Source organism: Rissa tridactyla, chromosome 1, assembly GCF_028500815.1.
Source record: "Rissa tridactyla isolate bRisTri1 chromosome 1, bRisTri1.patW.cur.20221130, whole genome shotgun sequence".
Lineage (NCBI taxonomy): Eukaryota > Metazoa > Chordata > Aves > Charadriiformes > Laridae > Rissa > Rissa tridactyla.
In genome coordinates, this window is record NC_071466.1 from 80844396 (window position 1) to 80857680 (window position 13285).

At 40.6% G+C, this 13285-nt stretch overlaps 1 protein-coding gene across 2 annotated transcripts in view; it reads right to left on the reverse strand.

Annotated features, from left to right (window-relative positions):
• Window positions 1–8024: 8024 nt before the first annotated feature.
• The window catches only part of PUDP (pseudouridine 5'-phosphatase), a 71755-nt gene continuing 66494 nt past the window's right edge, over window positions 8025–13285 (reverse strand). For both annotated transcript variants that reach the window (XM_054205900.1, XM_054205911.1), the window contains one exon: window positions 8025–10860. In XM_054205900.1, the coding sequence (XP_054061875.1) occupies window positions 10684–10860 (177 nt within the window). In that variant the 3' untranslated portion in view covers window positions 8025–10683. The remainder of the gene's footprint in view (window positions 10861–13285) is intronic.

Consider the following 13285-nt stretch of genomic DNA (forward strand, 5'->3'; position numbering starts at 1 on the left):
CCTCATAAGGGAGATGCTCCAGTCCCTCAATCATCTTAGTTGCCCTATGCTGGACTCTCTCCAGTAGTTCCCTGTCCCTCTTGAACTGGGGAGCCCAAAACTGGATGCAGTATTCCAGCTGTGGCCTCACCAGTGCAGAGTAGAGGGGCAGAATGACCTCCCTCGACCTACTGGCTACACTCTTCCCTATGCAGCCCAGGATTCCATTGGCCTTTTTGGGAACAAGGGCACATTGTTGGCTCATGGATAATTTACTGTCTACCAGGACCCCCAGATCCTTCTCCTCAGAACTACTTCCCAGCAGGTCCACCCCTAACCTATACTGGTGCTTAGCATTCTTCCTCCCAGGTGGAGGACCTTGTACTTGCTTTTGTTGAACCTCATTAGGTTCTTCTCTGCCCAGCTCTCCAGCCTGTCCAGGTTAAATTTCACAATGACACAAATTTCAGTTACGTATGTGCTCTGTAACTTTGATAAAATCATTACTAACCAGAGCTACCTAACATAGGCTAAGGAAACATAGGCACGGGATGAAAGTATATGATTAATAAATTTACTTAGAGTAAGACTTGCTTTAGAGAGGGAAAAAATCCACCATATTTTCCTGCCTCATATTGCACTGAAAAACATAAAGTCAGTTTCCTAATGTGTTTGGTCTGAAGAAAGTGAACGCCACGGGTTTTACAATGTTTCAGATGAAGCCATCAATAAAAACAATGTTGAGGGCCAAAATCAATAAGTTTACAAGGTTGCAGTCATAGGCCACCAGGAAATCCATTTTGACTTAATCAGCTTTCCAATTTTTCAGTTAAAATATAGCACTTTTGGATCATATCCAAGCAACGAAGACACGGTAATAAAATGATTCAATACAGTTTGCACAGTCTTCAAAATTTTTAAATCAAGATGGTATTTTAGCAAAGATTAACACTTGGTTTTCCCCATCTTGTGTACCTCATTCCTCCCCCTTTTTTGGTATTGTAATGAAAGCTGTGCTCTCCCCGCTTCAAACTGTGGCTTATGACACCCATGTCTCTGTGGCTATTCTGCAGCAGGTTAAACATGTGAAATATTCCTGTGTGATGAATCTGTTTGCTGAAATTACATTCTGCTACAGCAAAAAGACATTTCACAAGGCACAACGCTAATGACCGATTTTCAGCATTTTCTGAAAAGGGAGAACATTCCTTTTTTTTTTTTTTTTCTCCCCACCCCCAGCCCAGTGTAGCACTTACCTCTCTTTCTTGAGCTTAACAACCACAGCCCAGTGCTTGAGGTGCCTGGTGTCTCAGCTGACTAAAGAGCATGAGAAGCTGCAGCTGGGGCAACCACTAAGAACTGCCGCGGTACTGGTATGTCACAGAGATGCTTGTTTGCATTTTTGGCCATGTATACCGATAATTTTCTGCAACTGAAGCCTAACTGCATTTCACATATTTTTTGTTTACCTCTAAAGTTCATATGCAATAGAGAAAACTGTGAGAACAGAGACAAAATTTGTGTGTCTGAATTTGTTATGCCAAAGCTCTACTTTGGTTACTAGCTAGAACTTCTCTCCTTTTCTTGGTCTTGGGCACCCTCTAGGAGAATCAAAGGAGGCTCAGAATGGTTGATCTGTGTGTGCCCTCCTCTTGACCCTGCGCTTTTCTACCCTGCCTTTGGAAAAAGACATTAGGAATAAAACTATTTTATGGAACTATCACATTTACATTCTTCCCCAAAGAAGTTGCATCTTTGTGTGAGAAACCCGTGGTGAGTCTGTTTTTCTATCAGTTGTAGATCTACATGATCCCCTACCAAACACTTCCTTCTCTCAGAAAGCAGGAACATGATCTGCACAATGAAACTCTAGTTTGGAGTTCCTAATTCTTTGATTTTATCACTTTTGAGTGTAAGTTAGCAGTTTTACCTGCAGGAATACAAAGATTTGGATTGGATACTGCTACTATTAGACACATTGCCCACATCCTAGGTATGTAGGTAGTAGTAATCAATTAAATAAATAGCAAGACATCCAGATGAGGCAGTGGAAACTGCTTTGTCAAATCTACTGGAACTTAATTAAATCTTTGTTCTCCAACTTCCAAATTTCTCTAAATGAGGGGGAGTTGCTGGCTATATAGTGTTATTGCTCTAAGAAATTAGGAGTAAATGACACCACGACGGTACACTTCTGTAAAGTAACCATGATATCAGACAAAAGACAGCTAAAAGTACATTTCCAATATCCCCTTCTATGAGCAAATTGCTCTAGTTGCCATAGGGGTGGTGTTGACTTCAAAGAAATGAAGAGTTCACTCCATCAATATGCAGTTTGAGCTAAAGATGATGGAGAAAACTGGTATGCAGCAGTTTTTTCCAATTGCCTTCAAGATGATGACATACTCTTCCAGTTTTGTAGTTGTAGCTTTGTAGTTGTTCAACAAATTCAGAATTTTGAAGTCAAAACTAAAACAATTTCACAATCTTACCATCATCTGAAGTGAGGCATCCACTGATATACTTTCTACGTTTATTTGTGCTCTGAGGCTCATCAAAGGTGATTTACACATCTTCTTTGATTCTGGATCCCAACTGCTTCATTTGCTTTAGACCTTAAGAAACATGCTTCAGAAGGTTGACTCTTATCCCTATAAATCCCAGTGCCTCATAACACAATGTCTTTGAATATGTTTTTGACCTGGGTTTTGCTTCTCTTAATGCAAAGGTTTTCCCTCCAGAATCACTGGTTTTACATTATTGCTAAGGACAAGTGGAAGACTCTTCTGTTTCCTTTTCCTTCATTTCATTGGAACGTTTGGTTCTACTTTATACCACAGGTTGCTTCCTTGTCTCCAGCTCCTTTCTTCTACCATTTTGTTTTTCTACATTAAATAATGCCCTCTCTGCTATCTTCTGAATCAAAGAAACCTTTGATATTGACAACAATCCTGTTAATATCCTACTTCATGCACCAGTTTCACATTGCAGATATTCTGGGGAAAGAGCTGCAAAGAGAGGGGTGAGAGCTGAAACGCTTCTCCCTGCTGACACTTCTTTTAATCACGAGGGTGAGCCAACTCACAAAATTTTGAATATGATGGCTTAGAGCCCATAGGTCACAGGGCCAAAGAACAGAAGAGACCAACAGCCTTCCTTATGCTATCCCTCGCCATCTAAAATACATTATTTTTGTTGTAACTGAGCTACCCGGTGCAGACGCGGCCACCAGCACCCAGTGAGCCCTGCTGCCAGGGCAGGAGCCTCAGCTCTTGGAAGTTCTGGTAAGGGCTTTAGTTTGAGTTCTCATCTTCCATTTGTTCTCCACTTTAATAAGGCAATTACACCCGCAATTTGTGAAGCGTCAGCCAAAGGGAAGGTTAACATAAAGCGTGGATGACAGTCATGTTTCTCTTGGGACAGAGATGTGTTCTGAGAGAGCTCCTTTTCCTTCACTCCAGTTTTTCCATTTATTTCCACTGGCTTGGCAAAAAACCAGTTCCACCATCTCAATGTCAAAACACAGGAAGTTTGGTGAAGTTACAAAGTGGTAAAGTAGAAAGAAATAAATGGAAACAAATAAATTGGAAAAAAGGTTTCATATTTTTTATTTTATTACTGTTTAATATATTTCTAATATTAAAACATTCGAATTCTAATATGAAAATATTAGAAACAAATTTTTCATATAGTCTATGGAATTATGGAATTTAGTGCCTAGCTAGCGTTTTTGGTGTCTAAATTTATGAAGATTAAAAAAAAAAAAAGTGGATTTCTGTACGGATAACCAATATCTAGAGCTAGTAATAAAGCAGAAAATTTCAAGCTGCATTCTCTAACTGGTAAAGATACGGATGAATCTAATACAGTGGAACATTACTTCATTTCTTCTTACTATGAAATTTCTTGCACCTTTGTCTGATTTATCTAGTTTAGCTTCTGCTGAAGACATTTTTTGAAATATACGCCACATGAGCTTGATTCTGGGCAGAGGTTTCTATGGTTTAACTATAGCATTCCTTAGAAAGACATCTAACCCAAATGAACATCTCATCTTTTTCTGATCTTTATTGTAGAGGGCAAATGCCACGCTTCACAGCAGTCAGACTGCATTTTGAAACTAATCCTGTACCAATGCAACGAAGTTTCACCTGAATATATTCGATGAAACTCCTGTTTATGTATATCTTTGCAACCTGGAAATTCTAATCCCAGTGGAGGTCCAGTAAAATGTAAAACCTAATGTACTTGTGAGGCAGAAAGGAGTTTAAGTTCCAGTACAACACTTCATACATGACTAACTTGCCTTTCCTTTCTTTCCCTCCCCCCCCCCCAATATCTGTATTTTCATGGCTGAATTTAGCTCCATCTTACTGCACTGATCCTATTTTCCAACGGTAAAAACTTGGTCATAAAGTTTTGCCTTTATTTTGTGGAGGCTGGAATTCTTCTCAGGATATGCCTGAAGCACATGTTCCATATTAAGCCAAATAAAACTAAACATATCCTTAAAATTAAGCTGGTGCTTACTTTCTATGCTTAATAAAAATGAATTAAGCACGCGCTTCAGTATTTGTTGGGATTGAAGTCTGCTTGCTGAGTTAGGGGACAGAGTTTTTGGATTAGTTTTTAACAGTCCTCTTCATACAAACACAGATGGAGCATTCAAATGTCCTGATTGCTCACATGTCCTCATGATCGGTAGCCAGGATCTGGTATGGATTTTTTTAGTTCAGTTAGAACAGGACTTCATCTGCAAAGCAGCAGATGGAAGGAAGGGATCCAGGTTTTTAATCCTTTTTTTTTTTTTCTTTTTGAACAGATGTTGTTGAGATGATTGAGCTACAGAGCCACAAATCCAACCAAAAAGTGGGTAAAGAAATATATGCAAACATATGTTGATATTTGATATATGGTTAATCAGGCAGGCTACAGTCACCTACTGCTGACATGAATATCCACCTCATATGATGGAGATGACAGGATTTTTAAGATTACTATAGATGAAGAATTTAATTTTGTGTACTCTTTTATTTCTCATTCAGTCATCAGAAAAGCTAACCACAACACTGACTTACTTCAACAACAGTCAAAGGGTTCAGCACAGGACCAGGAAGTTGGTCAACAGCAAGCAGTAAAGTACATGGAAGGGAATTTTACTAAAAGGCGAGGAAAGTTATACTGTATGGCCCACGTTCACAGATTCCAATTTGGGGCAACAATCTCACTGACAACTGTCAATTGAATTACTAAACGTATGAAAAAATAAATGTATGAGATAGCATTTACTGTGAAGTGATACTTTTCTGACTATTAATTCTCAGCACAAGGTAAGGCTATTAAATTAGAATTGCAGGGTATGCTGATCTCATCATGGTGGTCATGATGAAGTAATCCTGATTTTGTCAGTGATATATTTATTAATGTCTCTACATCTTTATAAAGAAAATTCAAGACTTCGATGACAGTTCCTTCGAAGTAAACTGTAAATGATATGTGCTTCATTTTTTCATTTTTATTTTTTGTAAAGCTCCTCAGTTAAATTAAATATATGCAACACTTTGAAAAAGGTACTAATTACAGCTTATTAAAGCTTGTTCTACCTAGTAACTTCCCTGTTGGAATTCAGCAATTATGAACGAAGGGGATCCCAACAGGCACCTGTTTTACACTTGAAAGCTCAGAATTATTGCTCTACAGTAACACTTTATGTTATGTACAGTAACAGGAGTACAGAGATCTTGTTAGGTTATATAGAGAGAAAATTAGGAAGGCAAAAACCCAGCCGGAGCTCAACTTGGCCACTAACATTAAGGACAACAAAAAACGTTTTTATAAATACATCAACAAAAAGAGAACCAGGGAGAATCTCCACCCCTTACTGGATGCAGGGCGGAAAGTTGCAACCAATGACGAGGAGAAGGCTGAGATACTTAATGCCTACTTTGCCTCCGTCTTCAATAGTCAGACCAGCTATCCCCAGGGTGTTGAGCCTCCTGAGCTGGAAGATAAGGATGGAGAGCAGAACAACCCACCCATAATCCACGAGGAAGTAGTCAGTGATCTGCTTCTGCACCTAGACGTACATAAGTCTATGGGGCCGGATGGGATTCACCCAAGAGTACTCAGGGAGCTGGCGGCAGAGCTCACCAAGCCTCTCTCCATCATTTATCAACAATCTCGGTTAACAGGGGAGGTACCAGATGACTGGAGGGTGGCTAATGTGACGCCCATCTACAAGAAGGGTCGGAAGGAGGATCCGGGGAACCACAGGCCTGTCAGCCTGACCTCGGTACCAGGAAAGATCATGGAGAGGATCATCTTGAGTGAGCTCTCACGGCAAGTGCAGGGCAGCCAAGGGATCAGGGCCAGCCAGCATGGGTTTAGGAAAGGGAGGTCCCGCTTAACCAACCTGATCTCTTTCTATGACCATGTGACCCGCCTTCTGGATGTGGGGAAGGCTGTGGACGTTATCTATCTGGACTTTGGTAAGGCCTTTGACACCATCCCCCACAGCATTCTCCTGGAGAAGCTGGCGAATCATGGCATAGACAAGTGTACTCTTCGCTGGGTTAAAAACTGGCTGGATGGCCGTGCCCAGAGAGTTGTGATTAATGGGGTGAAATCCTCTTGGTGGCCAGTCACCAGTGGTGTCCCTCAGGGCTCAGTTTTGGGGCCGGTTTTGTTTAATATCTTTATCAATGATCTGGATGAGGGGATTGAGTGCACCCTCAGTAAGTTTGCAGATGACACCAAACTAGGTGGGAGTGTTGATCTGCTTGAGGGTAGGAAGGCTCTACAGAGGGACCTGGACAGGCTGGCTGGATGGGCCAAGGGCAACTGTATGAGGTTTAATAAGGCCAAGTGCCGGGTCCTGCATTTCGGTCACAACAACCCCAAGCAACGCTACAGGCTTGGGGAAGAGTGGCTGGAAAGCTGCCCGGCAGAAAAGGACCTGGGGGTGCTGGTGGACGGCCAGCTTAACATGAGCCAGCAGCGTGCCCAGGTGGCCAAGAAGGCCAACAGCATTCTGGCTTGTATCAGGAATAGCGTGGCCAGCAGGAGTAGGGAAGTGATCATGCCTCTGTACTCGGCACTGGTGAGGCCTCACCTCGAGTACTGTGTTCAGTTCTGGGCCCCTCTGTACAAGAGGGACAGTGAAGTGCTGGAGCGTGTCCAGAGGAGAGCTACCAGGCTGGTGAGGGGTCTGGAGACCAGGTCATATGAGGAGAGGCTGAGGGAGCTGGGCATGTTTAGCTTGGAGAAGAGGAGGCTGAGGGGAGACCTCATTGCCCTCTACAACTACCTGAAAGGAGGTTGGAGAGAGGTGGGTGTTGGCCTCTTCTCCCAGGTGAATAATGGCAGGACCAGAGGAAATGGTCTGAAGCTGCGCCAGGGGAGGTTTAGATTAGATATTAGGAAGAATTACTTTACTGAAAGAGTGGTCAGGCACTGGAACAGCCTGCCCAGGGAGGTGGTTGAGTCACCATCCCTAGAGGTATTTAAGAAACATCTAGATGTGGCACTTCAGGGCATGCTCTAGTGGCAGAGATTGTAGGGGTTTTTTTTGTGTGTGTATGGTTGGACTCGATGATCTCAAAGGTCCTTTCCAACCATGAAGATTCTATGATTCTATGTAACGTAAGTCAAAGGAGAAATTATACAACAAAATTTCTGTTATCTTGTCTGTAAAGACCAGAAATGGAATTCATATTGGATGGGATGAGTTGTTGTCACTGGAGAAACAGTACTGACTGCACTATCCATTGGCCTAAAGAATTAACATAATATGCAAAATACCTACACTGAAACAGTATTTACCCTTTTTTCAAAAAAATGCTTCCAGATCCTTAGATGAAAAACATTTAACTTTAAACCATTATATTATACATACTAAAAATCTTCTGGTACCACCTAGGTCATATTTGACTGACCATATTGAATAAAATTTTCTTAATTATTACAGGTATGAACAGACTACAGTAACAGAAAATAATAACAGTCTACACAGAAGATGTAAAAGTTTGATTTTCTTTTAATCCAGGAGCAAAGACATGTAACGACACTCACCTTGAATACTGAAGTATCTATGATTTATTAATTTTTTTTCCTGACCAAAAAAACCCTTCTATCTAAAACAGTTAAACACCAGAAATGCCCAGAAAAATTTTGTGAGGAAGATCGAAGATAAACAGACGATATTAGAATAAAAAAATGAGGTCAGAGAAGTATTCTCATAATACATGGAAATTCCCTTATTTGACATAGTTCACGCTTCTTGTCTTTACAGAGTTTAATATTTTACCAAGATTTTGGAGTATTTTATGGACAGTCAACTAAAAACTTTGTTTTTTAAATGCTGAACACAATAATTCACTTTATAAAGCAGTCATAAAACCTACATAATACATAATTTTTCTTCTTTAGACGAAGTAAAAGACATTGCTTCCACCATGTCATACATGTACTCATGGGTTCCACCAAACCGTGTCTACGTGTCTATCATTTTCTAAAGAGACCCTTACCCTGGTCTTGATGAGATGTCAGAGACAGACAGAAGTAAGAGGGACAGATGACAACATAAACATTTTGTGGAAATTACGGTAGCCAGGAAAATAAATTTTAAGTACTTAAATAAACCAAAAATACAACTTCTGTATTTTAAAAACAGATAGCAAAACTTTCTGTAGGGAACTTGGTAAAAAAAGGGCTCAAGAGGCAAGAATGGGTAAGTAAGGATGGACAGAGAAAGCCATTGGGATACGAAGGAATTAAGGCCATAACTTTATCAGAATTGAAGCAGGGAGACCGGATGGATTCATTTTACAAGAAAGAAATGGAAGGCTACATGGCAACATGGAAAATGAGAAGAATAAAAGGAAATGAAAGAAGGAAGGTGCAAAGCATTTTGGTTAAACAGCAGGATGAGATAACCTTGTATTGCTCCATGCCATTCACTATGGCATTCACTATGCCAAAAAAGACAATGACAAAATTATAGAATAATGGAGGTTGTAAGGGACCTCTGGAACTTGTCACATTCAACCTCCAAGAAGAAAATAAATTAAGAAAACATAAAAAGCACAACAGAAACCCTGCAAATAACGTCAAAAAAAACTCCAAAAAACAGACCACAGGATACAAAGGGGAATAGAGGGGCAAGTACAGGATGAGGAAATGGATAAACATGTTAATAGCGGTAACTGTATAAAAAAAAAAAAAAGTAATGGGATAAAAGCCAATCCAGAACAGATTTCTGGTTAAGATCTAAACAGTAAGCCATTCAAGTGGAAACAGAACAAGGAGCTTCTATGATGTGCAGATATATTGGGTTTGCATGGCAAGGTTTTGGTAATGGGGAAGGCTACGAGGGTGGCTTCTGTGAGCAGCTGCTAGAAGCTTCTCCATATGTCCTATAGAGCCAATGCCAGCTGGCTCCAAGACGGACCTGCTGCTGGCCAAGGCCAAGCCCATCAGTGATGGTGGTAGCACCTCTAGGATAACGCATTTAAGAAGAGTAAAAAAAAAAGGGCCATAGCAATGGCAGCCGGAGAGAGGAGTGAGAATATGTGAGAGAAACAACTCTGCAGACACCAACGTCAGTGAAGAAGGAGGGGGAGAAGGTGCTCCAGGTGCCAGAGCAGAGATTCCCCTGTAGCCTGTGATGAGGACCATGATGAGACAGGCTGTCCCCCCACAGCCCATGGAGGTTAACAGTGGAACAGATATTCACCTGCAGCTTGTGAAGGATCCCATGCCAGAGCAGGTGGAGGTGCCTGAAGGAGATTGTGACTCTGTGGAAAGCCTGTGCTGGAGCAGGCTCCTGGCAGGACCTGGGATCCCATGGAGAGAGAAGTCCACACTGCAGCAGGTTTGCTGGCAGGACTTGTGACTCCGTGGGGGACTCATGTTGGAGCAATCTGTTCCTGAAGGACTGCACCCTGTGGAAAGGACCCAAGCACAAGCAGTTCGTAGAGAACTGTAGCCTACGGGAAGGACCCGTGCTGGAGAAGTTCATGGAGAACCATCTCCCATGGGAGGGACCCCATGCTGGAGCAGGGGAACCATATGAGGAGTCCTCCTTCTGAGGAGGAAGGAGCGGCAGAGACAATGTGTGATGAACTGACTGCAACTCCCATTACCCATCTCCCTGTACTGCTGTGGGGGAGGAGGTATAGAATTTGTGAGCAAAGTTACGCCCGGGAAGAAGGGAGGGGTGGGGGGCAGGTGTTTTAAGATTTAGTTTTTATTTCTCATGATCCTACTCTGATTTGATTGGTAATAAATTAACTTCCCTAAGTAGAATCTCTTTTGCCTGTGACGGTAACTGGTGAATGATCTCTCACTGTCTTCATCTGAGCCCACGAGCCTTTTGTTACATTTTTTCTCCCCTGTCCAGTTGAGGAGAGTGGCTGTGGGGGGCACCTGGCATCCAGCCAGAGTCAGCCCACCACAGCAGAGAACAAGGCTGGATTCACTTCACAAGACAAAATGCTGCTTTAATTTAGCATTTATCACGAGGACAAATTGTAAACATTCCAGTCAACTTTCAAAGGTACGGTGTGGAAGACTTGGTGTTAACAGATTCTTGTGCTCTAGTTTTGAAGAAGAAAGGAAAAGATGCAAAACAATCATAAAATCATAACAAAATTTCATTCCACTTTCCTGATCTGCAGTCAAGTGCATGTTCATGGAGATTAGGCATTAATCATATGCTGGTAAACCAAACAGTTCTGGTTTGAAATCCTCCATGGAGTTCAGCAGTAGTGTTGCCTCCTTTTTAAGGTCTGGATTTAATTTTTCATCTGGAATCATAACTACTTGCATTCCTGCTGCCAGGGCTCCTTTGACTCCAAGTGGTGCATCTTCAAACACAAGACACTGAGAAACAAGGAGGTGAGGGGAAAAAATTAAAAAATAATGTTACTATGAACTTTTAATGCTTTGATTTAAAAGAGAATGATCCCAAATAAAACTTATTAGGAAAGCTAAATTCAATTCCTGGTTTGACACCCCTAATTAGGACAAGGGCAAACTTCTCAATTTGAACATCTGCATGGTAATTAACCTTAAATTCACTTAAATTCAAAAAACCATCAACACACACACTTAAATCCCAGCAACTGGTTATCCAGATGTTTCTAGGTGATTTGTTTTATAGGGATGGGTTTAAGCACAAGCTTAAAGTTAAGCAAGTGCTTAAATACCTTTATAAGCAGGCAATTTAACTCTTCAAGACCAACTTTACAATCTGCAAAATGACAAAAACAATGCTCTCACTTACAAATGTGGCATTTTCTACATACACAAGAGAGGGAAGATTACATTGCCTAGGTCAATATTAGGACTTTGGATGAGTGGAGAGTAAGACAGAAGATACTTGTCAGAATTCTTGCTCTATTTGCTTAATTCTTCCAAAGCAATGGTGAAAAGAAAATGAGCAATTATATTGGAAGGTTACTTTTAGAGAAAAGACAGTTCAGCTGGGTAAAAGTTCCATGGCTTACAACAGTCACAATCATTCAAGAGTGCAGTTTGGAAGCAAAGTTGTTAAAAATAATCAATAAATTATTTATGTGAATTTTGTAGCTTAACATCAAAATATTAAATAATAAATATATAAATACATAACAAATCACCTAGTCTGAACTTTTGTATAATATTAGATAATGCTTTAGAACATACATAATAAAACATCTCTTCCTGACATTACCCCGTCTTGAGTTTGAATTTCTGGTTATGGACAATCCAAAGCAACCTTCGGCATCTAACCATCCGAAAAATTCTGACCTACACTCATGAGGGGTTTCTAACACTTCTGCAATTCAGACCATTTATTATCAATATTATTAGCACTGCTACGACTACAAATACCAAAATTACTGCCACAAATAATTTCAGTAATTCAACATAGGTGTTGGGATGGTTACTGCAGTTTTCTCCACACCCTTCAGAGAGTGCAACTCTGCCTTATCACAAATTTCTCTCTCGTGCATTATGCCCCTCTCTATTGTCATTACTGATTTACCAAATCCATTCCTACATACACAGGATGGATTTTCTTCACAATACAATAGGCTGTGGCAACTAACACTGAATGGGTAAAAGTAATGTTTTGCTAAACTTAAAAGTTTAACTTTTGACTGAATCCAGATATGACGCACTGGGAGAACATACAATATCATACTGCATCTTTTAGGCTCTCTAACACACAACTATTTCACTAGGGAAGATTAGGGATGCACAACATTTGTCTGTTCTGGCTGTGCTCTAAGAGAACCAAGTTGCAACCTGGAAAAACTTTACTATGTTCAAAGAAAACATTTGTGCAAGATGTATTAAATGTTTGCTCTGTATATACCCATCTGTATCAGAGACTGTGGAAGAGGAAGAGGGAATGAACCTTTTCTCTCTGCTTTCTTTTCTTTCTAAAGTACTGATTCTTGCCTGTCAACGTGCCAGCAAACACTTGTGAGTCTGCCAAGAGAAGGTAAGAGGTGCTTTCTACCTTGCACGTAATAAAGTAAAACTTAATTAATGATTTTTAGTAAGCCAATGGAATCGCACCAATCTCTTTTGTGCTCACTTCCTTTATACAGTCACCAAATTCCAGTTTGAACAATGTGATATTTTCAAATGTTGATCAATATCACTATTACTAATTACAAATATGTAACCAGCTGATCCTGCATAGCTTGGAACAATTGCTCTTAGAACAAAAGCATGGATCTGCCTCTAGGTTTTGTTCTTAACAGTATCTTAGTTTGTGACCCTAGGCACTGTAAGGACAGTAAATGAAACCCTGACAGGCTTTGCCTGTTGAAGAGTAAGCTTAAATGTTGCACAGAACAGCATTATTAAGGCCTTTCAGAAACCTTTTCTAATCCAGCCCATACAAAGAAATGTACTTCACTGCTCTGCCTTGAAAGACCTAGTTGACTTCCATGATGTCACTAAGCTTACCGTATGAGAGGAGCCGATGATTATGGAAGGCAATATGCATAACGAAAAGCTTAACTAATTCCCTGGAACTAGAAGCAATTAAAACTCTTAATTACCAAAGAAGCCAGGCAAATGACCCATAATTACAGTGGCTTTAATGTTACAGGAAGTAAGTGTACCAGGTCTTCCTCCAGCCTTTCTTGCTACTGACACTTACTGTCAACAGCACAGCAACATTTTTAATGGATGATAGAAGGTTTACAGAGGTTCACATACAAAATGGATTTATTAACTTTGCTGCACAGAGATGTTATAAACTGTTCACTGTCCTGGCCCACCCACATACTAAATTCAGAGATATGAA